The 27,939-nt window shown below is 44.9% G+C and overlaps 1 protein-coding gene across 2 annotated transcripts; it reads right to left on the reverse strand.

Annotated features, from left to right (window-relative positions):
- Nucleotides 1-3,508: 3,508 nt before the first annotated feature.
- On the reverse strand, nt 3,509-21,140 carry NSMCE4A (NSE4 homolog A, SMC5-SMC6 complex component). Of its 2 annotated transcripts, XM_003780646.5 has the most exons (11): nt 20,735-21,140; nt 19,858-19,935; nt 17,601-17,731; nt 14,311-14,462; nt 11,947-12,046; nt 9,653-9,743; nt 7,819-7,913; nt 6,769-6,817; nt 5,912-6,006; nt 5,735-5,821; nt 3,509-3,680 (listed from the first exon to the last, which is right to left on the reverse strand). In XM_003780646.5, exons 1-10 carry the CDS (start codon nt 21,024-21,026, stop codon nt 5,747-5,749), a joined length of 1,158 nt encoding a protein of 385 aa, XP_003780694.2. In that variant the 5' UTR covers nt 21,027-21,140; the 3' UTR covers nt 3,509-3,680; nt 5,735-5,746. The 2 variants fall into 2 exon arrangements, with proteins under 2 accessions (XP_003780694.2, XP_054378942.1); XM_054522967.2 differs by lacking the exons at nt 3,509-3,680; nt 5,735-5,821; nt 5,912-6,006; nt 6,769-6,817; nt 7,819-7,913 and adding an exon at nt 7,976-8,490 and having other exon boundaries at nt 9,649-9,743; nt 20,735-21,115.
- Nucleotides 21,141-27,939: the final 6,799 nt, after the last annotated feature.

Genomic DNA, 27,939 nt, shown 5'->3' on the forward strand with positions numbered 1-27,939 from the left:
CAAGGTGCTATTAACAAAACCCTGAAGGAAAAGAAAGGCTTTAGGAAGGTGATGAGTTTTATTTATTTATTTTTGAGATGGATTCTGGCTCTGTCGCCCAGGCCAGAGCGCAGTGGCGCGATCTCGGCTCACTGCAAACTCCGCCTCCTAGGTTCCCGCCATTCTCCTGCCTCAACCTTCTGGGTAGCTGGGACTACAGGCACCTGCCACCACGCCAGGCTAATTTTTTGTATTTTTAGTAGAGACAGGGTTTCACCGTGTTAGCCAGGATGGTCTCAATCTCCTGACCTCGTGATCCGCCCACCTCAGCCTCCCAGAGTGCTGGGATTACAGGCGTGAGCCACCACGCCTGGGCGAGTTTTATTTTTAAAAGATAACATGGCCGGGTGCAGTGGCTCACGCCTATAATCCCAGCACTTTGGGAGGCCGAGGTAGGTGGATCACCGGAGGTCAGGAGTTTGAGACCAGCCTGGCCAACATGGTGAAACCTGTCTCTACTAAAAATACAAAAATTAGCCAGGAGTGGTGGCAGGCGCCTGTAATCCCAGCTACTCAGGAGGCTGAGGCAGGAGAATCCCTTTAACCCGGGAGGCAGAGGTTGCAGTGAGCCAAGATCACGCCATTGCACTCCAGCCTAGGAGACAAGAGTGAAACTCCATCTCAAAAAATAAAATAAAATATAACATGTATTTTTCAGTTCAGAAATTTAAAGAAAAAGTAGCTCATAATAACCACTGTTGATTATTTTATCTTTACTTTTTTGAAATGGAGTCTCACTCTGTCGCCCAGGCTGGTGTGCAGTGGCCCAATCTCGGTTCAGTGCAGCCTCCACCTCCCGGGTTCAAGCAATTCTCCTGCCTCAGCCTCTGAGGATTACAGGTGCCCACCACCATGCCCGGCTAATTTTGTATTTTTTAATAAAGGATTTCACCATGTGGGCCAGGCTGGTCTTGAACTCCTGACCTCAAGTGATCCACCCGCCTCAGCTTCCCAAAATGCTGGATTACAGGTGTGAGCCACTGCCCTGGCCACTGTTGATAACTTTAAAAAGTAAAAAGTACAGGTTAGAAGATTCAATAGTTGGCCGGGCGCGGTGGCTCCCACCTGTAATCCCAGCACTTTGGGAGGCTGAGGTGGGCAGATCACGAGGTCAGGAGAACAAGACTATCCTGGCCAACACGGTGAAACCCCGTTCTCTACTAAAAATACAAAAAAATTAGCCAGGCATGGTGGCGAGCACCTGTAGTCCCAGCCACTCAGGAGACCGAGGCAGGAGAATGGCATGAACCTGGGAGGCGGAGCTTGCAGTAAGCCGAGATCACACCACTGCACTTCAGCCTGGGCGACACAGCAAGACTCCTTCCCAAAAAAAAAAAAAGAAAATTCAATAGTTACGAAAAGGTACAAAATGAAAAGCAACATAGCCTTGGTTTGCAAAATGTAACCACTTTTAAGTTTCTCAAATTAGGAAAGTTTGAAACAAGTAGAAAGTAGAAAAATGAAAGACAAAGAGGGGGGCAACTTTAGACAAGAACTTAGAAAGTTATGGTGTTAAGACTACATGTTGTATAATTCCATTTATGAGCAATGTCTAGAACAGGCAAATTTACAGAAAGTAGATTAGTGGTTGCTTAGAGGTAAGAGGTCAGAATGGTAGGTGAGGTAGAGTGACAGCTAATGGATTCAGGGTCACAAAAATGTTAAAAAATTAGATTGTGGTAATGGTTGCTACGCCCTGTGAATAGATGAAACATAATTTATACAGTTTACATAGAAATTGTAGGTATGTGAATTATATATATAAAATATATTTTATATATGTGTGTGTGTGTGTGTGTGTGTGTGTGTGTGTGTGTGTATATATACATTTTTTTTTTTTTTTTTTTGAGGCAGGGTTTCACTCTTGTTGCCCAGGCTGGAGTGCAATGGCACAATATCAGCTCACCACAACCTCTGTCTCCCTGGTTCAAGCGAGTCTCCCTCAGCCTCCCAAGTCACTGGGATTACAGGCATGCACCAGCACGCCCGGCTAATTTTGTATTTTTAGTAGAGACAGGCTGGTCTTGAACGCCCAACCTCAGGTGATCCGCCTGCCTCGGCCTCCCAAAGTGCTGGGATTACAGGCGTGAGCCACCGCACCCGGTGTGAATTATATTTCAATAAAGCTGTTTAACAAAAAAAGAAATGCTAGAGTTTAGAGTCCTGAGGAAGCAGGCCTGGAAATGTAGGTAAAGGACCTGAGCATTCGAGGCTTTGAATATCACTGAAGAGTTCAGATTTTTTTCAATCTTGAAGGCAATGGGAAATCCGAGTAATATGACAAGTGGTTCTGAAGAAGCAGAAGAGACCTGAAGGACAGAAGTAGGCGATAACAGATTGGAGTCTGTGGTAGTAACCTGAGCAAACTGAGAGAAGAGACCAGATGGGGATTAGTGACTGGTTAAGGTAAGGACCTGGAGGGTGGGGGCAATCCTAGTTTTCCATCTGAGAAAATAAAGTCGTAAAAGTGCCAGTATAGGTCTTATAGGGAGATTTGAAGGGCTGTTTTGTACATGTCTAAAATAACCCACAAGCTGTCCAGTGAGCAATTGATTGCATGTATCTGTAACATTTTCAAGAAGTTTAGACATCAAAGTTGTCAGACTATTCATGGTGTAAATGTCAGCATAAACGATGACAGTGACTATGAAAGGGGAACCAGGGAAAGCAACAGACATCAAGGATCCACAGTTTCAAGGCATAGATCTCCCAAGTGTCAAATGCACAGCCATGTATCCACTGGAGTTAACAATTTGGAAAGGAATTAGGAAATCTGGCATAAAACAGACTCGATTAGTGGGAAAGGAGGTGCCACACTGCCATGGACTGACATGAGGGGAGACAATGATTCTCATTAAAGAGGTGATAGGATAGCAGCTTGAAGAGGGTCACGGTAACGGTTTTTAAATCAGAGATGGGCTTGGTTGAAGGGAAAACTCCAGACACAGGTCAAGGAGATGACTGAGAGAGCAGACTCCCCTAGGAAGCAGGAAGCACTGGAGCCCAGACTCTTCCACAGAAAAGACGCCTCTACCCCTGATGCCAGAGGGAAGCAGTGAGAAAACATGAAATAGCAAAGTGGGCACTGGGAGAAGAAACTGACTAGACTTGAAAGCACAGCCAAGATGAGAAGCATGGAGTAGCTGCTGGTAAGATGGAACCAGGGCTGATGTTGCTGGGGAAAATAGTCTAGCCTGGCTTGCCAGAGGATTTAACAGTTTCTTGTGTGTAAATCAGAGGCTGAATCATAGGAAATTACTCATATTTGACCATATTTTACCTATAAAAACAACAGTTTCATATGATACAACCTATTTGTTGACTTGACTAGCTAGCTTTGTGGCAAAAAAGAAGTAACAGGAATCATAGTGGTCCATAGGGCATTAACAACCTAAGTAAAACTTTCACTGGGACAGGAATAGACAAAGGAGACACTCTCCAATAATTAGAAAATAAAGAGCAACTACAATTATTTGTGAATATGGCAGTGAGTTTCCTTTAATCAAAGACAACCATGACAAATTTATTAACTATCAAAAGCTACATTTTACTAAAAACAATCGGCCTTTAAAAATGTTGAATCATACAATATGTACAATACATGCTGCTTTCCGTTTTGGACTTCACTATCCATTTGAGTCCTAAAAAGGGGAAGAATAGCTGGTTAACAGTTTATAAATGATAAACCAAAAGTTCATATAATATACATAAATGAAATCCAACAATTAGCCCTCCTCAGTGAGTAGGGCCCAGGGTAATCCACATTATATATCTTATATTTATTCCATATTTATTCCCTTCTTCTTTTTTTTTTTTGAGATAGAGTCTCACTCTGTCACCCAGGCTGGAGTGCAGTAGCACAATCTCAGGCTCACTGCAAGCTCCGCCTCCCAGTTTCACGCCATTCTCCTGCCTCAGCCTCCTGAGTAGCTGGGAGTACAGGTGCCCGCCACCACGCCTGGCTAATTTTTTTGTACTTTTTAGTAGAGACGGGGTTTCACGGTGTTAACCAGGATGGTCTCGATCTCCTGACGTCGTGATCCGCCTGCCTCACCCTCCCAAAGTGCTGAGATTACTGGTGTAAGCCACCGCGCCCGGCCTATTCTCTTCTTTCATTTAAAATATTTTTACAACTTGGAACAAAAGTATTTCAATTAATTGAAGCACATATTAAGTGCTTACATTAAGTACAAAAAAGTTTATTTTAATGCTCAAAATCAGAAAATTTGAGCCAGAAAAAAATCCTTAGCAATGATCTAGCTTGAAAATCTTCCCATTTTATAGATGTATTTATAGATTAAAAAAAAAATGAAGTTGAGGCCAGGCACGGTGGCTCACGTCTGTAATCCCAGCACTTTGGGAGGCCGAGGCGGGTGGATCACGAGGTCAGGAGTTCAAGACCAGCCTGACCAACATGATGAAACCCCATCTCTATTAAAAATAGAAAAATTAGCCGGTCACTGTGGCAGGTGCCTGTAATCCCAGCTACTCAGGAGGCTGAAGCAGGAGAACTGCTTGAACCCGGGAGGCAGAGATTGCAGTGAACTGAGATCGTGCCACTGCACTCTAGCCTGGGGGTGACAGAGCAAGACTGTCTCAAAAAAAAAAAAAAAGAAGTTGAGTGAGATTAAGTGACTTGCCCAAGGTTTTAAAGTAAGGGGCAAAAATAAATAAATAAAGTAAGGGGCATAGCCAATAGAATCTAGGTCTTCTGATTCCCACCCACAACTGTCTGCACTACAAAATGTCAGATCATTATTAAGATTTCTTTCTAGAAATGTTACCCTTCATAAAAATGAAGAATTCTTTCATAGCCTAATACAAATTTTAGAAATGCCAATTTACCAACATTATTCTAAGGTAATTCTATCCTAATCCTCCTTTTCTGCTTTGTACTTTTAAGCAAATCTAATGGGATAGTGAACAACAACATGGATGAGAGGATTGAATATTTCACCTACCTAATTTACCAGTTTGTTGGGGGGAAAAGCAGCAGCTGGGTGTGGTGGCTCATACCTATAATCCCAGCACTTTGGGAAGCTGAGATGGGAGCATCCCTTGAGCCCAGGAGTTTGAGACCAGCCTGGGCAACATAGTGAGACCCCTTCCCTATTTTTTATTAAAAACAAAAACAAAACCCACCAAACCAAGAACAATCCTGTACTGCTTCTTTCAGCTGCAAGTCTTTTTTTTTTTTTTTTTTTTTGAGACGGAGTCTTGCTCTGTCTCTCAGGCTGGAGTGCAGTGGCACGATCTCGGCCACTGCCACCTCCGCCTCCCGGGTTCAAGCGATTCTCCTGCCTCAGCCTCCTGAGTAGCTGGGATTGCAGGTGTGTGCCACCACGCCAGCTAATTTTTGTATTTTTAGTAGAGATGGGGTTTCACCATGTTGGTCAGGCTGGTCTCAAACTCCTGACCTCGTGATCCGCCTGCCTCGGCCTCCCAAAGTGCTGGGATTACAGGCATGAGCCACCACGCCTGGCCTCAGCTGCAAATCTTAACAGCACAAATTTAATCAATCCAGAGAAAGGAACGCAGAACCACTATGCCTTTCTCACCTGTTACACACAGTTCTAAGAATGGGGCACTACAGGGAGGCAAAAATCCAGATTTCACTGGAATGGGGAAAAAGGATACTTTGGATTGCCAAATGAACTTTAATAGAACTGTGTAGCCATCTCATTGAAAAGGTTACCTTCAGCTAGCATCAAGCACTTAGCTTCTGCTGCCTCTGACTTGGAGTAATCACAGGCTCTGAAATCTCAAAGGTCTTCACAATCTCCTGGCAGACAATAATGAACATTTAGGTATTGGGTTTACTGCAAGTGAAGGCAGAGTCAGAACTATGCAGGGGCAACAGGCAGAGCTTTACCTCCCAGTCACGGTAACTCAAAGCTATAATTCCTTGATTTCTAACTTGTGTGTTATGTTCAAATCCCTCATTTTCTTCATTAATACTAACAGGCTCTGTTTGAAAGACAAATTTTTCAAATTTATCAAAGGTTATTAAATCGGAACAGGTAATCTAAACGGAAGCTGATGAATAATAGCAATGAAACCTGTATTGAAAAGATACTTATAATATTACATACTTTTTAGGATTTCATGCATTATGGAGCTGCTGTAGTATTATTACAGTAGCCAGTCATCCCATCTGTTTCCATTTCAAAAAACATGTAGTAGAGTAACACATTCCAGACATTTGAAAATCTGCATATCTATGTGTCAACCACAGAGCTAAGCCCTAGTGAGTCCAATAGGACATTGAGAACATTGAAAGTAGCAAGTAAGTGCGATGGAAATATTCACTCTCCACAGGAGACCTTAGGACGACATGAGTAATGGAGACTGTGAAATTATTCAGGGAAGAATGAAAGATTCATAGAACCTCAAGGAGAAAAGAAGGTGCTGGCATTTGACAAAACGTGATTAGAAAGAGGGATACTACAAAAATGACTGCAATCACCAACTTTCTAAATTAAGATCTGAGGGAAATTATATCATTTCTTTGTTAATATTTACAGCAGATGTTTAATCAATGATATAGATGAATCCATCAAAATTGTAGACGCTGGCCATGTTTTCAGTATATTCAGGTAGTTGAGGAAGATACAATATTGTAAAAGTTAATCTACATTGAAAATTCATTTACATTTAGTAAAATACTTAAATTCTACTAACAAATATATTTTCTCTAAAACTAATTTTTCCAAACATAATATCATTTACCTATTATTGGCAGTCGGTCTTGGTCAAGTCTTATTCTTGCAAAACCATCCTAAAACGAAAACATGATTTTAGGAGAAGACAAACATTTAAGACTCAAACCTATAATCACTAGATGGAAAAAATTACTCAGAAAATTCAGTATCTCAGAAAATCAAATTACACCATAGCAATAATAAGGTGATGATATAGGTAAGACTTCCCTAGTATCTTTTGTTTACACAGGGTATCTTTGGGTTACTAATCAGCTCTTTCACCCAGACACAGCCTCCATCCTGAGAATCTCTTAAGTGAAACTCATCTTGTCTCTTTAACTGATTTATACATATTTTGGAATACTCCACATTTTATTCTGCATAATTCTGTCACTGTGACCACTGGCAAAATATGCCTTTGTTATTATTTCTGAGAAAATACGCTGGTAGACATAAGCTTTTCTCTAAGGTTAAAATCAAATTCATTTTACATGTGGGAATGCAACCTGAAGTAAGATTAAAGATAGTCTAAAGCAAATTTCCATGGTACATATTTTAAAACCAACTTTGAAATAATTTCAGGCTTAAAGGGCTGTAAGACTACTATAAACACATGGCATATATCCTTTACCCATATTCATCAGTCATTAAAGTGTTAGTTACCATGTTTATCACTCTACATGTTATTATTTATGAATGAAGTGAGAATGATAGGCGGCCTGCTTCTTTTCCCTAATCTTTCAGTGTGTATTTCTTGAGAACAAGGATATTATACAACATGACAACTATCAAATTCAGGAAATTTAACATTTATACCATACTATTATCTAATCTAAAGTTCCATATTCATATTTTTCCAATTCTTTCTCTAAGTAATGTCTAAAACATAAAAGCAAGCACATACAATTTTAGCTAGCTTCTTCTACCTATTATGCCAATTAATGTTTTGCTACAATGCGTCTGAAACATATACTGGCTAGTGTATACAGATACCTTTGCCAGCTCCCTTCTACAGCTTTTCTTATGTATCCTTTTAAAAGCATATAAAAGCAATTAGAAAAATAATCTTTAATCTTACCCGTATAATGAAGGAAACATGAAAGATGTTTTCCACTGTACGGGGGAAAGAATGAGGATCAACCACAAAGTCAAAGAAGGACATTGGGGTATCAGCTATAGACAAAAAGAGAAAAAAAATTTGATTTTTGCTTATCATTAATATCAGTACACTCTAGCATTAGCCAGAGACAAAGAAAGGATTTGTACTCATCCTGCTGCAGGAGTGCAAATCAATCCAACCCTTCTGGAGGCCAATTTGGCATCTCTACTAAAAACGTATGCCCACTGACCTGGAACCACCTCTAAGAAGCTGTGCTACAGAAATACAAGTGTAAGTGCACAAAATTACATACTAAGATTTTTTACTTCAGCAATTTATACAAGAGTAAAATGCTATAAAGAACTTAATCATCCAGCTGGGCATGGCACTCACGCCTGTAATTCCAGCACTTTGGGAGGCCGATGCTGGCAGATCACCTGAGGTCAGGGGTTCAAGACTAGCTTGGCCAACATGGCGAAACCGTGTCTCTACTAAAAATACAGAAAAAAAATTAGCCAGATGTGGCGTGCGCCTGTAATCCCAGCTATTCAGGAGGCTGAGGCAGGAGAATTGCTTGAATCCAGGAGGTGGAGGTTGCAGTGAATTGAGATGGTGCCACTGCATTCCAGCCTGGGCGAAAAGAGTGAGACTCTGTCTCAGAAAAAAAAAAAAAAAAAGGAACTTGGCCGGGCGCAGTGGCTCACGCCTGTAATCCCAGCACTTTGAGAGGCCGAGGCGGGTGGATCACAAGGTCAGGAGATCAAGACCATCCTGGCTAACACGGTGAAACCCAGGCTCTACTAAAAATACAAAAAAATTAGCCAGGCGTGGTGGCAGGTGCCTGTAGTCCCAGCTACTTGGGAGGCTGAGGCAGGAGAATGGCTTGAACCCAGGAGGCGGAGGTTGCAGTGAGCCAAGATTGCGCCACTGCACTCCAGCCTGGGTGACAGAGCGAGACTCTGTCTCAAAAAAAAAAAAAAAAAAAGGAACTTAATCATCCATTAATGGAGGATCTGTTAAATATATTTACAGTACAGCCATATAATGGGAATCAGTGAACAAAACAAGGGAGATCTATATGAAATATGGAAGAATGTCCACATGGAAAAGTCACATAGCAGAAGAATGTGCGTATTATGATTAGCTTGGAAAAAAAGAAAAACAAAAACAAACTTTTTTTTTTTTTGAGACGGAGTTTCGCTCTTGTTGCCCAGGCTAGAGTGCAATGGCATGATCTCGGCTCACCGCAACCTCTGCCTCCCAGGTTCAAGCGATTCTCCTGCCTCAGACTCCCAAGTAGCTGGGATTACAGGCATGCACTACCACACCCGGTTAATTTTGTATTTTTTAGTAGAGATGAGGTTTCTCCATGTTGGTCAGGCGGGTATCGAACTCCCGACCTCAGGTGATCCGCCCGCCTCAGCCTCCCAAAGTGCTGGGATTACAGGTGTGAGCCACCACGCCCGGTCAAAACCAACTATTTAGGTAGGTGTGTATAAAACTGATAAAATAATCTGAAAATATACACATTACATTTTACAATGAGGGGAGGTGGAACAGGTACTTTTGACATTTCTCACTTGAATGGCATATTTCATTTTGTAACAAAAAAAATCCCCATCTTTTAAAGATAAAAATAAAAACGTTAACTTCAAAGTTTTCACATGAAATTTCTAAAGGGGAGAAGAATCCTCATAAAATGCATATGTATTTATTCAAACATTACATACAGCTGAAATTGCCTTTTAAATACAAGTAACCTCACTGAACAGATAAATACAAATTGCTCCACTTTGAATGGTGTTACACTTACGATCTTCTCGAAAATATGTCTGCAACAATCCCAAGATTCTTTCTACTTCTTTCTCTGTTGCTTCTTGATGAGATTCTTCCATTCTTCTTAACTGAAAAAAGTCATTATCAAGCTGACAGACCTACTTACTGGCCTATTAAAGTTTCCTTCTCTCTTGTACACCCAAACTCCTTTTCTTCTCTCTTGCACACCCAAACTCTTTTTTTTTTTTTTTGAGACAGGGTCTTGCTTTGCCACCCAGGCTAGAGTGCAGTTCCATGATCTCGGCTCACTATAACCTCAGACTCCTGTGCTCAAGAGATCCTGTCACCTCAGCTTCTTGAGTAGCTGGGACTAGAAGCATGCACCACTACACCTGGCTAATTTTTTTTTTTTTTAATTCATTCTACCTTGTCTAAGACACCTGGCTAATTAAAAAAAATTTTTTTAGATATGGGGTCTTGCTGACCATCCTGGCTAACATGGTGAAACCCTGTCTCTACTAAAAATACAAAAACTTAGCCAGGCATGGTGACAGGCGCCTGTACTCCCAGCTACTCAGGAGGCTGAGGCAGGAGAATGGCATGAACCCGGGAGGCGGAGCCTGCAGTGAGCTGAGATCGCACCACTGCACTCCAGCCTGGGCGACAGAGCGAGAGTCCGTCTCAAAAAAAAAAAAGATACTAGGTCTTGCTATGTTGCTCAGGGTGGCCTCAAACTTCTGGCCTCAAGTGATCCTCCTGCCAAAGCACCTAGATTACAGGCATGAGCCACTGTGCCTGGCCTAAATGTCTTCTGTTGGGGACTGCTAGCAGTTTATATCCCCATCTTAAAATGTATGGTTTAGGCCAGGCACGGTGGCTCACGCCTGTAATCCCTGCACTGTGGGAGGCTGAGACAGGTGGATCACAAGGTCAGGAGTTCGAGATGAGCCTGGCCAATATGGTGAAACCGTCTCTATTAAAAAACACAAAAATTAGCCGGGCATGGTGGTGCACGCCGGTAATCCCAGCTACTTGGGAGGCTGAGGCAGGAGAATGGCTTGAACCCAGGAGGCGGAGGTTGCTGTGAGCCAAGATCACACCACTGCACTCCAGCCCGGGTGATAGGGCAAGACTCAAAAAAAAAAAAATTTATGGTTTAAAAAAATACAGATTTTCTGGTTTCTGTAACTTTTTTTTTTTTGAGATAGAGTCTTGCTCTGTGCCCCAGGCTGGAGTGCAGTGGTACCATCTCGGCTCACTGCAACCTCCGCTTCCCGGGTTCAAGCAATCTCCTGCCACAGCCTCCCGAGTAGCTGGGATTAGAGGCACCCACCACCACATCTGGCTAATTTTTTGTACTTTTTAGTAGAGACAGGGTTTCACCATGTTGGCCAGGCTGGTTTCCAACTCCTGACCTCAGGTGGATCTGCCCGCCTTGGCCTCCCAAAGCGCTGGGATTACAGGCGTAAGCCACCACACTCGGGCAACCTTTTTTTTTTTTTTTGAGACGGACTCTCACTCTGTCGCCCAGGCTGGAGTGCAGTGGCATGATCTCAGCTCAGTGCAACCTCTGCCTCCTAAGTTCCTGATTCTCCTGCCTCAGCCTCCCGAGTAGCCTGGACTACAGGCACCTGCCACCACACCTAGCTAATTTCTGTATTTTTAGTAGAGACGGGGTTTTACCATATTGGCCAGGCTGGTCTCGAACTCCTGACCCTGTGATCTGCCTTCCTCGGCCTCCCAAAGTGCTGGGATTACAGGCGTAAACCACTGTGCCTGGCCTCAGTAACATTTTCATATCAATTTCTTAATAGAAGAGTAACATTACCAAATTAACCATTTTCAGGTTGAACATAAAATAGCAAAATACAAAAGGGCAGTTTAGAAACAGTGGTTCTCGAGTAGGTGTGACTTTCCCCCTACCTCCCCAGGGGATATTTGTTGTCATATGTAGACATTTTTGGTTGTCACAACTCAGGGGTGGGGGTGGGCTATTAGCATATAACAGGTAGAGGCTGGGGATGCTGCTAAACATCCTACAATGCACAGGACAGCTCCCCAAACCAACAATTATCTAGCCCTAAATGTTGACAGTGCTGAGGTTGACCCTGGCTTTGGAGAACTGATCAAAACTAGAGAAATGAGTTAAAACAAAGACAAGCAGCCAATCCAATAAAATGCTTAAAGGCTTAAATAAAATGATTATTTAAGTGACAAAACCTGGCTCCAGACCTGCAAGCTTAGAAAAAATGGCCAAATTGCATGCACATTATTTTAACAGCTATTTTAACTTTTTAGGTGTTTTTTAAAAAGCAACATTTTAAAACAAACCTGGGCAGGCATTGCCCTCTCCTCTTGTATCACAGGAACTTTTCTTGGACGATCAACTCGTGGCTTTGGCACAGGGCACTCTCCGTATATTGAACCCAACCTAATGAAAAACATGCTTTCATTTATGTTTTTGCCTGTTATTTGTTGAACAAACTAATTTTACTAACTAAAAGTAGTTTGCATGGTATAGTCAACTTCAGACCAGACATCAGTGATATACAAGCTGACATCAGACTAAGACTCTTGGTAAGGTTTGTGACAGGCTTTCTGCCTTCTTTGTATTTCTAAAAGAACTCCTAGGAGCTTTACTCAACCCCAGATACCTCCTCAGACACCTTCATACTGCCCTGTACAGCAGGCCAGTGAATACGCCTGTGACATCTTCCTACCACCCAACCTATTGTTTTGCAAAGCCAACTTCTAAGAGCAGGAGAAGGATGAACATGTATGTGGGGAAGCTCCAGTGGGGTCAGAAGCCTTTGATCTGGGGAGGCCAAGGCAGAGGCTCCCAGCCCAGGACTACAGAACACATCTGTCTTAGGATAACAGGGCAAGTCACAGCCATGGGATTCCTTTTCCTTCTGGATTCTGCCCTCATGCAGACTTGGGCTACGGTAATAGATGTAAGTCTGCATCACGTAGAGATCAAAGCCCCAAGAATAAGGCTCATGTGGTCCCTACACTTGAGGAGACAAAAGTATACGATGTAGATGGACAGCTGCATTATGCACACAGATCCATTTCAATATAACATGGTGGGCTACTCTGGGCACACTCCTGCTCCACAAGGAGCAGTATCAAAAAAGAAATTAATCAAATTAAAAAAAGTAACATGGTAGATCCTGGGTGCTTAGAGAGTACTTCTCAAGTGCTATGAGAACACTTGGGCAGAGATATCTACACAGACATGGGAGTGACGTGGTTGAGAAATCTGATCCTACACTGCTAACACCTCTGTCTGGAGAATTTGCTGGAGGCTTCCAAGATGGGGCCTGTGGGATAAACAAACTTTACCGAATGGAAAAGATGAAAAGGAATTGGAGGCCAAGAGAACAGCAAGTACAAAGACACAGAGTTTTAAGTACTTCATTGTGTCTGGAAATTTGGCTGGATGATGAGATAAAGTTTAAGGCTTTATCTTTATAACCTAAGATTTATGAGTTTAGTACAATAGCAAAAAACAAAGGTTTAGACTTTATCCTAAGATGAAGAAGTTTGGTCTATATCCTATTAAATAGAACATATACAAATGGCTCTGGGCACGTGAGTTACCTTAAGTCTTATTAAAAATAGATGCCAGACCCCACACCACACTACTACATTGGCATCTCCAAGGCTTTCTACCCGAGCTACTACCAATCTCAATGGTTTTTAGAAAGACAAATTAGAAAAGACAAATGCCCAGGAGCTATACCACTTAAAGAAGGACTGAACAACTCAGATGGCTACCCTAAAGTATCTATTGGGCAACAAAACCAATATACTTGAAGGTCCTCTTAGAGAAGAGCCAGTAAGAGCTGTTCTTAATTCTCCATAGGACCATGCCAGGAAGTTAAGACAGAAGCCAACTTCATTCAAATATGAAGAAATCTTTTTTTTTAAATCAGAGTTCTATCTAAAAAATGAACTGGGCAGTTTATGTGGCAGTGACAAGTAATCTTCAAATACAAGTCAGTGGTCATCTAACCGGGTATTATAATAAATGTCAATTTAGACATTGGGAGACTTGTAAGATACCCTCAGTAGGAGGTATCATCCTCCTATACGATAAGGATTTTAAAGATGATAAACCCAGAGTCTCATGAGCTAGAAGCACAGCCAGGAGAGAGCACTGGTAAAGAGGTTCTTGGCCTTTTCTGCTAAAGCAGAATGAGAGATCCTTTAAGGTTCCATCCACATCTAGAGTTTACGGACTTTTTTTTTTGAGACAGGGTCTCACTCTGTCACCCAGGCTGGAGTGCAATGGCGCAATCTCAGCTCACTGCAATCTCTGCCTCCCAGGCTCAAGTGATCCTCCCACCTCAGCCTCCCAAGTAGCCAAGACCACAGGCATGGGCCACCACAGTGGGCTAATTTTTTGTATTTTTGGTAGAGATGGGTTCTCGCCATGTTGCCCAAGCTGATCTTGAATTCCTGAGCTCAGATGATCTACCTGCATCCACCTCCCAAAGTGCTAGGATTACAGGCGTGAGCCACCACGCCCGGCCTAGTGTTTATGAACTTTTATATCAAAGTTTCAAAAGTCTCCAAACAATGGCATCACGACTGTCACCTCTACAATACCAAATAATTTTTGTCCCTACAAGAAAAAGCAATTTAAGGTTCACAAATAGCTGGTCTGTTGGATTTTTAAAATAATCTTACAGAAAGTGGAATGTATGGGTTTTATTAAAGGTGTTTTCTGCTGTTTTGCCTGATATTTTCCAGGAGTCATAGACTATGAATTCAAAATCAGGACTATCTTCATCACGGATGAGTTCTTCAGCTTCTAGCGGATTTACACCCATATGTGTGAGCTACAAAAATGATGGAAAACAAAAAACCCAGTTAAGCCACACGCAATCATTTTCCACATCCAATAATCTGCATCACTCAACCTTTAAGAGGCCAGACGCAAAGCCGGCTTTCAGTGTCTTAACGTGCTGGCTAAATTTCTTACCGTAAAGATAACTTTACAGTTAAAGTCCTACTTTCAAAGCTACCTTCTTTTTGGCAGAAAACATTCCTCAATGTACTTAAAACCTTTGGGTGAGAAAGTGAAATGATTTAGACCAGTGGTTCTCAACCTGGGTATACTTGCCCACAGGGGTCTTCTGGCAATACCTGGAGACATTTGTGGGTGTCACAACTGATATGCTGCTGGCATATCCTGGGTAGAGGCCATGGAGGCTGTTAAATATCATATAATGCACAGTAACGGCCCCCAAAACAAAGACATGCCCAGCTCAAAATGCCAATCAATAGTGCCAGTGCTCAGAAACCCTGCTCTAGCCCACTGGCAGCCAAAGGGATTTAGGTACGCCAGAACTCAGCCCCCTGGGAATTTTTGTATCACCAATCGTTCATGTATTAGTAAAGCTGCACTAACATATAAATATAAAATTAAATCCCAAATCAAAAGCTTCAAGACAGCACAAGGAAGTTCAGCTGGTTTTCAGATTTTAATTTTTTGCCAACCTCCTACAAATCTCTATTCAGCTTGTATCTCAGTATATCCAGAGAGCAATGGCCCGGCATCACTGAGAGAATGGCTCATCTTAAAATTGCCTTCCTGGGAAGAGTTGGCAGAAGTCAAATAATTCTCTCATCTCAAACTGTCTTGCAGAAAATGTGTTATATTGAATTTACTTTTATGAAAGTACATTTTTATTACATTATACTGTAAAATGCCTAGAAGTTATCCAATTATGATGGCAATATCATATATAAACAATAATCACAAAACCCTTGGGGAGCTTAACCCTATTAAAGGCAATCAGACTTTAAAGAAAAGAAAGGCTACAAGAGCCTGGTCAGAGCGCTATGGCCAGCTCTTCTCCATTCCCTTGCCACCCGAACTACCACTGCACCCTTGTAGGCAGATGTGGCAGTTTTGGTCTGTTTAACTGACTGAGAGATCCACCAGTCTTTCCTTATGGTGTCTATACTTGATGCTATACATATGAAAGTCTTCTCCACCCAGAGACTGGACAACTATTAATTTAAGGTTTTATAGTTAATGCTTTAAGACCTCCAGAATTTATTTTGATATGTTATTTAAAGTACAGAGCTTGGCCGGGCATGGTGGCTCATGCCTGTAATCCCAGCACTTTGGGAAGTCCAGGCGGGTGGATCACGAGGTCAGGAGTTTGAGGCCAGCCTGACCAACATGGCGAAACCCCATCTCTACTAAAAATACTAAAATTAGCCAGGCGTGGGGGCAGGCGCCTGTAATGCCAGCTTCTTGGGAGGCTGAGGCAGGAGAATCGCTTGAACCCAGGAGGTGGAGGTTGCGGGGAGCTGAGATCATGCCACTGCACTCCAGCCTGGGCAACACTCCAGCCTGGGCAACACTCCAGCCTGGGCAACAAGAGCAAGACTCTGTCTCAAAAAATAAAAAAATAAAGTACAGAGCTTAACCTGATAAAGTAATTTTTAAAGAAATAACCAATATATGGTTACTTTATTGACCTGTATATTACAGTGCACTTTCCTAAGTGCATTATGTTTCACAATAAAAAAAAGTTTTTTAAAAAAAAAAAAGAAAAGGTTTGAAAAACAAACTGGAAATAATCTTGTGCCTCATGCCTTTACAAAAAAATTACTTTATCTGGTCAGATCTCATAGTACTAAATTATTTTAATAACCATTTAACATAAACATCCAGTTAGAAATGCAATGTTCATACTGAGGTGCAGCTATCTGTGCTAGGACAGAGGTTGGCTCAGATTGATAGACGGATTGATTGATTTTGAGATGGAGTCTCACTCTGTAACCCAGGCTGGAGTGCAGTGGCACGATCTCGGCTCACTGCAACTTCTGCCTCCTGGGCTCAAGGGATTCTCCTGCCTTAGCCTCCCGAGTAGCTGGGATTACAGGCACCTGCCACCACACTCAGCTAATTTTTCTATTTTTAGTAGAGATGGGCTTTCACCATGGTGGCCAGGCTGGTCTCAAACTTCTGACCTCAGGTGATCCACCCGCCTCAGCCTCCCAAAGTGCTGGGATTACAGGCGTGAGCCACTGCCCCCAGCCAGAACAGAATTTTTTAAAAAGACAACAAAGTGAGATACAAGGTCAGTCTCTGTGTGCTTTTTCTTTTTTGGTAAATTCATCAAGGAACAGTTTTAGAATTGCAGGTAACCACTATTCAAACTTGTCAAGAGACAAAGAAAGGTGAATAAAACATAAAACCAAAAAAAGCAAAACCTGGCTGGGCTAGGTGGCTCATGCCTGTAATCCCAGCACTTTGGGAAGCCAAGGCAGGCAGATCACGAGATCAGGAGATCCAGACCATCCTGGCTAACATGGTGAAACCCCATTTCTACTAAAAATACAAAAAATTAGCCGGGCGTGGTGGCAGGCGCCTGTAGTCCCAGCTACTCGGGAGGCTAAGACAGGAGAATGGCGTGAACCCAGGATGCAGAGCTTACAGTGAGCCGAGATCACACCACTGCACTCCAGCCTGGGTGACAGAGCGAGACTCCATTTCAAAGGGAAAAAAAAAAAAAAAGCAAAACCCAATCGTATTCATATGGTTTTGAAATATTCTCAAAGACAGACCAAAACATGCCCTCTCGCCAGGCCTAAGTCAATTCCAGCTGAGCTCTGCCATCGCAGAGTGGGCTTCTGTCCAGCCCAAGACAAAGGTCCCAGGTCACCGAGAATGATCTAGAACACCAGTGAGCAGAGGAAAAATGGCCACTGGCAAATGACCATAGCACCCAGCATCTTAAGACAGAATGCTACGAGATTTTTACTCCAAGCCCCCACCCAAGATTCCACCACATGGCTCTACTTTCATCTGTTTAATTTGGTAAGATCTCTATAGAGGAATCTCAGACCAAAAAAGAAGAATGAAGTAAAATCATCTGCATATGGATATGAGCACAGTAAATAATTATGTAATATATAACAGAACATTTTTTATTCAGACTCTGTAGCTTTGAACTTACTAGAGTTTCAACATATCTTAACATGTCAAAGGAGCTCAGGTCTGAGCGCAGCTGCTTTGCTTTCTCTTTGCCCAAATCTGAAGCCAAAACAAGAAAGTGGGCATCCAGGACTGCTTCTCTTGCTCGGGACACTATTCAAAAAAGAAGGAAAATATTCACATTACAAAATACACATTATCCATAGATATTTTCCCTACATTTCCAACTACTTACCAGGATTTCCCACTGGACTAACAAAAAAAAAAAAAAAAAAAAAAACTCAATAGGCAACTGACACGTCTCCTTCTAAAACGTGTTCCTGGCCAGATGCGGTGGCTCACGCCTGTAATCCCAGCACTTTGGGAGGCCAAGGCCGGTGGATCACGAGGTCAGGAAATCGAGACCATCCTGGCTAACACGGTGAAACCCCATCTGTACTAAAAATACAAAAAATTAGCGGGGCATGGTGGCAGGTGCCTGTAGTCCCAGCTACTTGGGAGGCTGAGTCAGGAGAATGGCGTGAACCCGGGAGGCGGAGCTTGCAGTGAGCTGAGATCGCGTCACTGCACTCCAGCCTGGGTGACAGAGCAAGACTCCATCTCAAAAAAAAAAAAAAAAAAAAACAAAACAAATTTTCTCCCGTGCCCAACTCACCAAAATCTCTAATGAAAGCTGACCAGTCTTCCTAAAAGCCAGCTTTCTGTCTAGTTCTCCTCCTCCCATTAGCTGAATCACAATCTCTTAAATAACTCCAGTTGAGCAAAACCCGTCATGTCTAATACTCACTTTTCCCCCCCAATCCTAATCACGATGATCATGTGTGCCCATGTAAGAAAAATCAAATTCCCACTACATGTAGGGCCCTGTGCTTGGCATGGTGGTTTGTGAACAGCAATAAGTAAGCTACTAAGCAATAGGTAAGTTGCTAACGGCAATAGGTAAGTTGCTGAAGTTGCTAACCAAAATCATGGCATGTGCTAGGCTGGCACTAGGAGGCTCTTGCCTCTCTGTATGGCTTCACAGGCAACCCCAGCAAAGCCACCCAAATGGACAGTCTACAGGCAGCAGGTATGACCCGAGGATGGATGCTCAAAAAAGCCTTGACAGAGGACATGGGATTTAAGAAAAGCTATGGAAAAAAAAGATTTAAATTAATGGAGAAACAGGCTGGGCACAGCGGCTCATGCCTGCAATCCCTGCACTTTGGGAAGCCGAGGCAGGCAGATCACTTTGCGCTCCGAAGTTTGACACCAGCCTGGGCAACGTGGTGAAACCCCGTGTCTACTAAACAATCAAAAATTAGCTGGGGATGGTGGTGCACACCTGTAATTCCAGCTACTCGGGTGGCTGAAGCTGGAGAATCGCTTTAACCTGGGGAGCAGAGGTTGCAGTCAGCCAAGATCATGCCACTGCACTCCAGCCTGGGCGGCAGGTGTAGGTATTCCCAGACTATTTTTCATACTCTCTGTTACCTGCAGGGCCTGATTAAGCAACCCCCTCAGCCCCACTGTTTCCTTTTGTTGACCCCTTCTTCATCTCCCATGAGTATCCTGTGCCTGCCTGCCCCACTCCCTTCCCCTTTCATTTATTTATTTATTTTACAAACTGGGACCATCAAATCCATGAATGCCAGCATCTGTTGTTTGCTGAGCAACTCCTAGGGCTCCACTGAGTGAATAATTTTGCTCTAAAATATTGCTTTAAATACTGGAAATAGCTTAGAGGGAAATGATGTGGGGATAAAGAACTGACTAAATGCACAGTAAATATCAAGGGAATAATTGAGTCAAGTCAAGGAAGACTAACAGTGAGGAGACTGGGAGTCCAGGCTGCGAAGGGAAGACAAAACTTAAGAGGTAGACCAATAGCAGGGAGCTGAGGAAGGCAAAACAGAGTGGGACAGGAAAAGAAACAGTATTTCAGAGGCTAGCTCAGTTCTGTAATTCATCCACTCAACCAATGTATACTAGGGATACGGCAGTAAACACAAGAAAAAGAAAAAAGATAACACATATAACGTTCTCAAACTTGAACAGGCAACAGAATCAACTGGGGGCTTAACACAGACTGCGGAACCTACCCCCAAATTTTCATGTAAAGCCCTTATTATATGGTAAGTGCATAATAAAAATGGCATTATTGCTATAATGAAACGGTTCCCGAACTGGGAAAGCACTATTACAAATGTGGGAATTGTTTTATGTCAATAATTTGGCGCTTATATAACACTAATTAAAGTATCATAAAACACGAAATAACATATAAAATAACAAATTACCTTCATTAAACAGAGTGTTAGCCTCTTCAAGGACCTCTGTTAATTTGTCGCCGGCATTCAGTATGTCCTCACGGTTTTCTATTTTTAAAAATACAAACTTTGGGAAACTTGCTCAGCATTCACTAATAAGCAGTTGACAAGGTTATCACCTACAACAGTAAAGCCAAGCCCCGGCCCCTGCGCTCTGAGTAATTACTTCGAATATCTTTATCTTTTTAACCAAAATGGCCCGGAAAAGGAGAAAGGCCACCCTACCCTTTATGCAGCATGAATTTTAAAAGGAAACCCTGGCTCCCTGTAACCTTAACCCAAAGGGCTGGACTCCGGCTGCAGCCTCTTAGTGCTCCATAACCGAGTGGTTCTCAAACTTTGCAAGCAACACACACCATCACCCGGAGGGCCACTCCACAGTTGCGCGGACCCACCCAGAGATTCGGATTCCGTGGGTCCGGGTGGGGTCCGAGAACGTGCATTTGACAGCTCTCGCGTGCCGCTGCAGCTGCAGCTGCCGCTGCGAGGCCGGGAGCCCACGCCGAGGACTGCCGGGCGCAATCAAAGCACGCGGAGTCCGCGTCCTGCCTCTCCCCACTGGCTGGCTGGGCTCGGGCGAGTCCGCGAACGGCTCTGGCCTCCAGGTTTTCCAGCCCGCCACTCGGGGACCCGCGCCAAGGTCGCACGGCTCCAGCCACAAAGTGGGAGCACTTTGTCAACAATTTAAGGTGCGGCGCGCGGCGAGGGGCTGGCACCCGGCGCGTCTCTACTAACGCCGCGCTGGGCCTGCGCCCGGCACCTGCCTCCGGTGCCCTCCCCCCGCGCCCGGCGCAGGGCGGGGACGGCGGCCCGGCCCGGCCCGCGCCGCCCGGAGGCGCCGCCTTACGTTGGACGGAGTTGATGAGCGCCCGGTACTGATGGCGGATCTGGCGGCACAGGCCTTGGTCGGCCTCCGCCTCCAAGCTGGCCGGGTCCATCATCTCGTCCCCGGAATCCGACGGCTCTGTGTCCTCCAGGGTCGGGCGCTCTGGGGCCTCTCTGCGCTCCCGCGCAGAGCCGCGGCGGGACCTGGGCGACAAAGGGGACCGCGAGCGGGAGCGGGAGCGGGTGCGATCCCGATGCGGGTCGCGGCCCCGGCCCCGGCCCTCGGGCCCGCGGCCGCTGCCGTCCCCAGACATAGTGCCAATTCGCCGTGCAACTTCGGTACGGCGGAAGTTCGCGCCAGAAACTGAAACCCCTGCTCTACGCCAGCGCCTGCTCCCGGCGGAACGCGGCTCCCGGGCCCGCGCGAGCGCACAGCGACGCCTGTGGCTGGAGGCCGGCGACGGGCCCGGCCGGGTCTCCAAGGCGCCTGGGGGGACCGCTGGGTGCACAAGAGGGGCCTGGCGGGGATCCTTTGTTCCCTTGACAAGAGGTGTAATGAGCTCTCTCTTACTCCACACTGCAGGGCTGTGAGAATCTTGGTTTTCTGCCCCTACTTTCCCACCCCACTGGACCTGCATCTTCCCTAGGTCCCTTTGCCTGCACAGGACACAGCCGCAGCCTGGCACCCACATGGGCACGCAGTGCATGTGTGTTGAACGAGCTTCCTGCCGTGGAGCAGGATGAGCGCGGGATGTGGAGTCCAGACGCGGTCTGCTGCTTACCTGTGACCTCAGTTTCCCTGTGCCATCATGGCTGGGGTCGGGGGGAGGGGTGGTGGGGAAGGGGGGCAGGTGGATGAATCAAATATTTATGTGCAGCTGGCAATACCACTTTTTGTGAGGACAGCAGAACAAATTAACAGGTAAACTCTGTTAACCATCCTTCTAAATATTTACAACAGAATGTCACCAGAGCACCAGGGTTTTGTTCTAGGACCTGCTGCCCCCTCACAGAAAACAAATCACTGAGACAACCATTATTACCAAGGAAGAAGGCTTTAGTAGGGTGCTGCACTCAGGGAGATGGGAGCTCAGTCTCAAATCCATTGCCCTGACCAACTAAGATTAAGGGTTTATACAGTTGCAGGGAAGCAATGTTAATGTGTGGGAAAAGAGGAACTCGGGAGGGGGAAAGAAGCTATGGGGATGCATGAGGGGCTTGGCATCTCATTGTCTGGAATGCGGTGATATGGTGAGTTTCAGTTTTTTGATACTTGTTGAGAGGCCCTGGGGGTCCTTTCCTGAGGAAGGAACTCAGATAAAACAAAGGTAAGTTTCAACCTTAAGACTAGAAATGATAATTTCTAAGTTTATTAAAAAAAAAAGTAAACAGTCTATGGGATTGTTGGGTTGATTTTAATGACAGTCTATGTTCACATTTGATTCTTTTTTTTTTTTTTAAGACCTTGCTCTGTTACCCAGGCTGGAATGCAGTGGCACTATCTTGGCTCACTGCAACCCCATCTCCTGACCTCAAGTGATCCGCCCAGCTCAGCCTCCCTAAGTGCTGGGATTACAGGCATGAGCCACCAGGCACAGCCTGATTCTGATTCTCAACCTAGAAGATTCTAAGAATACCTCCTGAAGGGCCCAAGAAAGATGGAATTATGTTAAGTATACTTTGAAAGATAAATGTGTGAATTTCACTCCATGCATTTTGGATTATATTTGAGTAGTTTCCCAAAAGTTCTCTTTGGTGCTAAGAACACATTTTCTCAAAGGAACAATATTATAAGTTGGGTTACTACACAACCTACAAATATTCCATTTTGTGCATCGGGTCTACTAAACTTGAGTTAGGCACTGTTCATTGCTGTCCAACAGCTACTATCTCACCCATCCCTGCTTATCTGTATTTCCTAAAGGGGACATGTAGTGTGCCTGCTTCCTTAGATGAAACATGATCACTCTAACCAGGTCACGGTAATCTCATTCCCCTTCCCCAGTGACTGGTCTAGGGTCATGTGATGCAACCTGGGTCCGTGAGATGTGAAAGGGTTTCCCAACCGGATGGAATACAAACTCTCCTGAAAAGAAAACCCTTGACCCCCTACCCCCTTTGAGATGGCTGGCATAAGAAATGTGGAGCCTGCCAATTAGCGGGCATGATGGTGCGTATCTGTAATCCCAGATAATCAGGAGGCTGAGACAAGAGAACTGCTTGAAGCTTGGAGGCGGAGGTTGCAGTGAGCCGAGATCGCGCCATTGCACTCCAGCCTGGGTGACAAGAACGAAACGACGTCTGAAAGAAAAAATGTGGAGCCTGCCATATTGGCAACATCTGGTACTCACGAGGTGACAAGCATGAGGAAAGACTAGAGTGCTGGGGACACGGGAGAGCAAAGATGGACATGGCTGAATTGCTGAATCAACCACATGCCTCCAAACTCCCTGTAAAGTAAGCCATAAATCATGGTTTAAACCAGGTTATTGTTTCATAGTTGTTGCGTGTAGCTCAGTGTTCTGTAATGGAATACTTAGCGTCCTTCCAGGTGAAAGTGTGTCCAGAATTGGTGGGTTCTTGGTCTCACTGACTTCAAGAACGAAGCCTCAGACCCTCACAGTTGAGTGTTACAGTTCTTAAAGGTGATGTGTCTGGAGTTTGTTCCTTTTGATGGTCGGATGTGTTCGGAGTTTTTTCCTTCTGGTGGGTTCGTGGTTTCACTGGCTCAGGAGTGAAGCTGCAGACCTTCACAGTGAGTGTTATAGCTCTTAATGTGGCGTGTCTGGAGTTGTTCATTTCTCCTGGTGGGTTTGTAGTCTTGCTGGCCTCAGAAGTAAAGCTGTACACCTTCGTGGTGAGTGTTACAGCTAACAAAGACGGTGCAAACCCAAAGAGTGAGCAGCAGCAAGATTTATTGCAAAGAGCAAAAGAACCATGTGGAAAGTGAGTTGAGTGGGTTATTACTGCGGGCTAGGGCAGCCTGCTTTTATTCTCTTATCTGGCCCCACCCACATCTTGCTGATTGGTCAATTTTACAGAGAGCCGATTGGTCTGTTTTACAGAGGGCTGATTGGTCCGTTTTGACAGGGTGCTGATTGGTGTGTTTACAATCCCTGAGCTATACACAAAAGTTCTCCACCTCCCCACTATATTAGCTAGATACAGAGTGCTGATTGGTGTATTTACAAACCCTGAGCTAGACACAGAGTGCTGATTGGTGCATTTACAAACCTTGTGGTAGATACAGAGTGTGGATTGGTGTATTTACAATTCCTTAGCTAGACATAAAGGTTCGCCAAGTCCCCACCAGATCAGCTAGACACAGAGCGCAGATTGGTGCATTTACAAACCTTGAGCTAGACACAGAGTGCTGATTGGTGCATTTACAAAGCTTGAGCTAGATACAGAGTGCCAATTGGTGTATTCACAATCCCTTAGATAGAGATAAAGGTTCTCCAAGTCCCCGCTAGACTCAGGAGCCCAGCTGTCTTCACCCAGTGGATCCTGCACCGGGGTGGCAGGTGGAGCTGCCTGCCAGTCACACGGCCTGCACCCGCACTTCTCAGCCTTCTGGCGGTTGATGGGACCGGGGACCCTGGAGCAGGGGGCGGCGCTGATCAGGGAGGCTCGGGCCACGCAGGAGCCCACAGCGGCAGGGGGAGGCTCAGGCATGGTGGGTTGCAAGTCCCGAGCCCTGCCCCGCGGGGAGGCAGCTAAGGCCCTGCGAGAAATCGAGTGCAGCACGGGTAGGCCGGCGCTGCTGGGGGACCCAGCAAACCCTCCGCAGCTGCCGGCCCGGGTGCTAAGCCCCTCACTGCCCGGAGCAGCCGGCCGCTCCAAGTGCGGGCCCACCAAGCCCACGCCCACCTGGAACTCTAGCTGGTCCGCAAGCCCGGCCGCAGCCCCGGTTCCCCCTGTGCCTCTCCCTCCACACCTCCCCACGGTCTGAGAGAGCTGGCTCTGGCCTTGGTCCCAGAAAGGGGCTGCCACAGTGCAGCGGCGGGCTGAAGGGCTCCTTAAGCCAGCCAGAGTGGGCGCTGAGGCCGAGGAGGTGCCAAGAGTGAGCGAGGGCTGCCAGCACGCTGTCACCTCTCAAAAGTTCATTCCAAGCTCCACACAAAATTACTTGAAATAGGCAGGGTGCGGTGGCTCACGCTTGTAATCCCTGCACTTTGGGAGGCCAAGGTGGATGGATCACCCAAGGTCAAGAGTTCAAGACCAGCCTGGCCAACATGATGAAACCCCGTCTGTACTAAAAATACAAAAAATTAGCCGGGTGTGGTGGTGGGTGCCTGTAATCCCAGCTACTCAGGAGGCTGAGGCAGGAGAATCACTTGAACCTGGGAGGCGAAGGTTGCAGTGAGCCGAGATCACGCTACTGCACTCCAGCCTAGGTGACAAGAGTGAAACTCCATCTCAAAAAACAAACAACGACAACAACAACAAAAAAACCCTGAAATAACTCATTCAGTTCAAAAGTATTTGAGGGAAGGCCGGGCGCAGTGGCTCATGCCTGTAATCCCAGCACTTTGGGAGGCCGAGGAGGGTGGATCATGAGGTCAAGAGATTGACCAACATGGTGAAACCCCGTCTCTACTAAAAATACAAAAAAATTAGCTGGGCGTGGTGGCATGCGCCTGTAGTCTCAGCTACTCAGGAGGCTGAGGCAGGAGAATCGCTTCAACCAGGGAGGCGGAGGTTGCAGTGGGCCAAGATGGCGCACCACTGCACTCCAGCCTGGTGACACAGTGAGACTCCATCTCTAAATAAATAAATAAATATATAAATAAAAATATTTGAGGTGTACTCATAGGCTAGACACCCTACAAAGCACAGCAGGGCACACAGATAATTCAGGTACTTGCCTTTGCCTTCCAGGGTATCACCAGAAGACAGGCATTAAACTGATTCTAAAATTCATGTGGGGAGCCAGATGTGGTGGCTCATACCTGTAATCCCTGAACTTTGGGAGGCCAAGGCAGGTGGATCACTAGAGGCCAGGAGTTTGACACCAACTTGGACAACAAAGCAAGACCCTGTCTCTACAAAATATATATAAATCAACATTAGCCGGGCATGATGGTACACACCTATAGTCCCACTGACTCAGGAGGTAGAAACAGGATGATCGCTTGAGCCCAGGAATTTGATGCTGCAGTGAGCTATGATCATGCCACTGCATTCCAGCATGGGTGACAGAGCAAGACTTTGTGTTTAAAAAAAAAAAAAAAAAAAAAATATGGAAATGCAAGGGACCCAGAATAGCCAAAACAATCTTGAAAAAGAAGGACAAATTTGGCAGGACTCAGACTTCTTAATTTCCAGACTTATACAAAGCTGTATAATCAAAACTGTGTGGTGTTGTCATAGGGATAGACATATAGGTCAAAGGAATGGAACTGAAAGTCCAGACATGTCATTTATGGTTAACTGATTTTCTTTTCCTTTTTTTTTTTTTTTTCGAGACAGAGTCTCTCTCTGTTGCCAGGCTGGAGTGCAGTGGCACAGTCTCGGCTCACTGCAACCTCCACCTCCCGGGTTCAAGTAATTCTCTTGCCTCAGCCTCCCGAGTAGCTGGGACTACAGGCGCGTGCCACCATGCCCAGCTAATTTTTGTATTTTTAGTAGAGACGGGGTTTCACCCTGTTGGCCAGGATGGTCTCGATCTCTTGACCTCGTGATCCTCCCGCTTCAGCCTCCCAAAGTGCTGGGATTACAGGCGTGCGCCACCAGACCCAGTTGATTAACTGATTTTCAACCAGGGTGCCAAGACAATTCAATAGGGAAAGAATAGTCTTTTCAACAAATGGTAGTGGGACAATTGGATATCTGTAGGCAAAGGAGTGAAGCTAGACCCTTCCTTCACATCATATATAAACATTAACACAGAATGGATTGGACCCAAATGTAAGCTAATACTATAAAACTCTTAGAAGAACACATAGCTGTAAATCTTTGTGGCCTTGGGTGAGGTGATAGTTTTTTTTCAGATATGACACCAAAAGCATCAGCAACCGAAGGATAAAAAAAGATGAATTATAGACAAAGTTTGGGATAATTTGTTACAGCAGCCACAGGAAACAAGTCCAGGTACCCAGGATGAGCAACCATGGGAAGATATTACTACCCCAAGGCCTAGAGGGTCTGAAGGAAGAAGTGGTGTTATCAGAGCCCCATGAAGACTGAAGCCACGGAGAAGAGGCAACAAGACAGGAGTTCTGGTTCTAGAGTTTGCGCCATTCCAGGACCACAATACTAAGCAAAGAGGAAATGAGGGCAGAAATACCCTGATCTCATCCTTCCAACCTGTCCTCCCCTGCTTTTACCTCTCGTTGGCTGAGGCCAACAGGATGCCAGAGGGCAAGAGAACCTGTGCGATGCAGTCTATAGGCCAGTCCCTGGGCAGAGCAGGACCAAGAAAGATGGAGATGGATTTGAGGTGGGAATGGGGACAGATGGAGAGTAACCAGCCTTGTGGGTAAAGGCTCTGCCAGGGTCTATTTAGCTAGGTATATGAGAAATCCCACTACAGTGTGTTAGTCAAAATGGTTACAATTCTTGTAAAACCAGAAGCCTAGAAGTAGGCAGGCCAGGATTGGTGCATTGGCTTCATTGCCTCAACCCCAAAGTGGCACATGTCACTGGGATTAAGCAGAAGAAGTCTATTGAAGGTCTTATGAGAAATATTTTTCTACACAATAAAAATAGACACTAAGAGGAAGTGCTCCTCTTTAGCCAAATGTTGTCACGTCTGCATATGTTGTTCAAAATATGGCAGTCATCTTGTGACCATGAGAGGACAAATTAACATTACCCAGCAGCAAGAACCCAAGTCCTTCATGACATCACCAAGCTGCTGCCACTGCCTTTTCTCTGGACATGTTGTTACAGAGATAATAAATGTCCTTAGTGTTTTGTTTTTGTTTTTTCTTTTTTTTTTTTTTTTTAGATAGAGTCATGCTGTGTTACCAGGCTGGAGTGCAGTGACATGATCTCGGCTCACTGCAAGCTCTGCCTCTGGGGTTCAAGCGATTCTCCTGCCTCAGCCTCCCGAGTAGCTAGTGAGCCACCATGCCCGGCCAATGTCCTTATTGTTTAAACCACTCTTCATCAGGTGTTCTGTTTTGTTATTTGTAAACAAAACTACCCATATGATGCATTTCTTCCCTACTTAAGCCAATTTGCTTTAGATTTCCTAGCACCAAAAAATAAAGAATCCTTACT

The sequence above is a fragment of the Pongo abelii genome, chromosome 8, assembly GCF_028885655.2.
Source record: "Pongo abelii isolate AG06213 chromosome 8, NHGRI_mPonAbe1-v2.0_pri, whole genome shotgun sequence".
NCBI classification, from domain to species: domain Eukaryota; kingdom Metazoa; phylum Chordata; class Mammalia; order Primates; family Hominidae; genus Pongo; species Pongo abelii.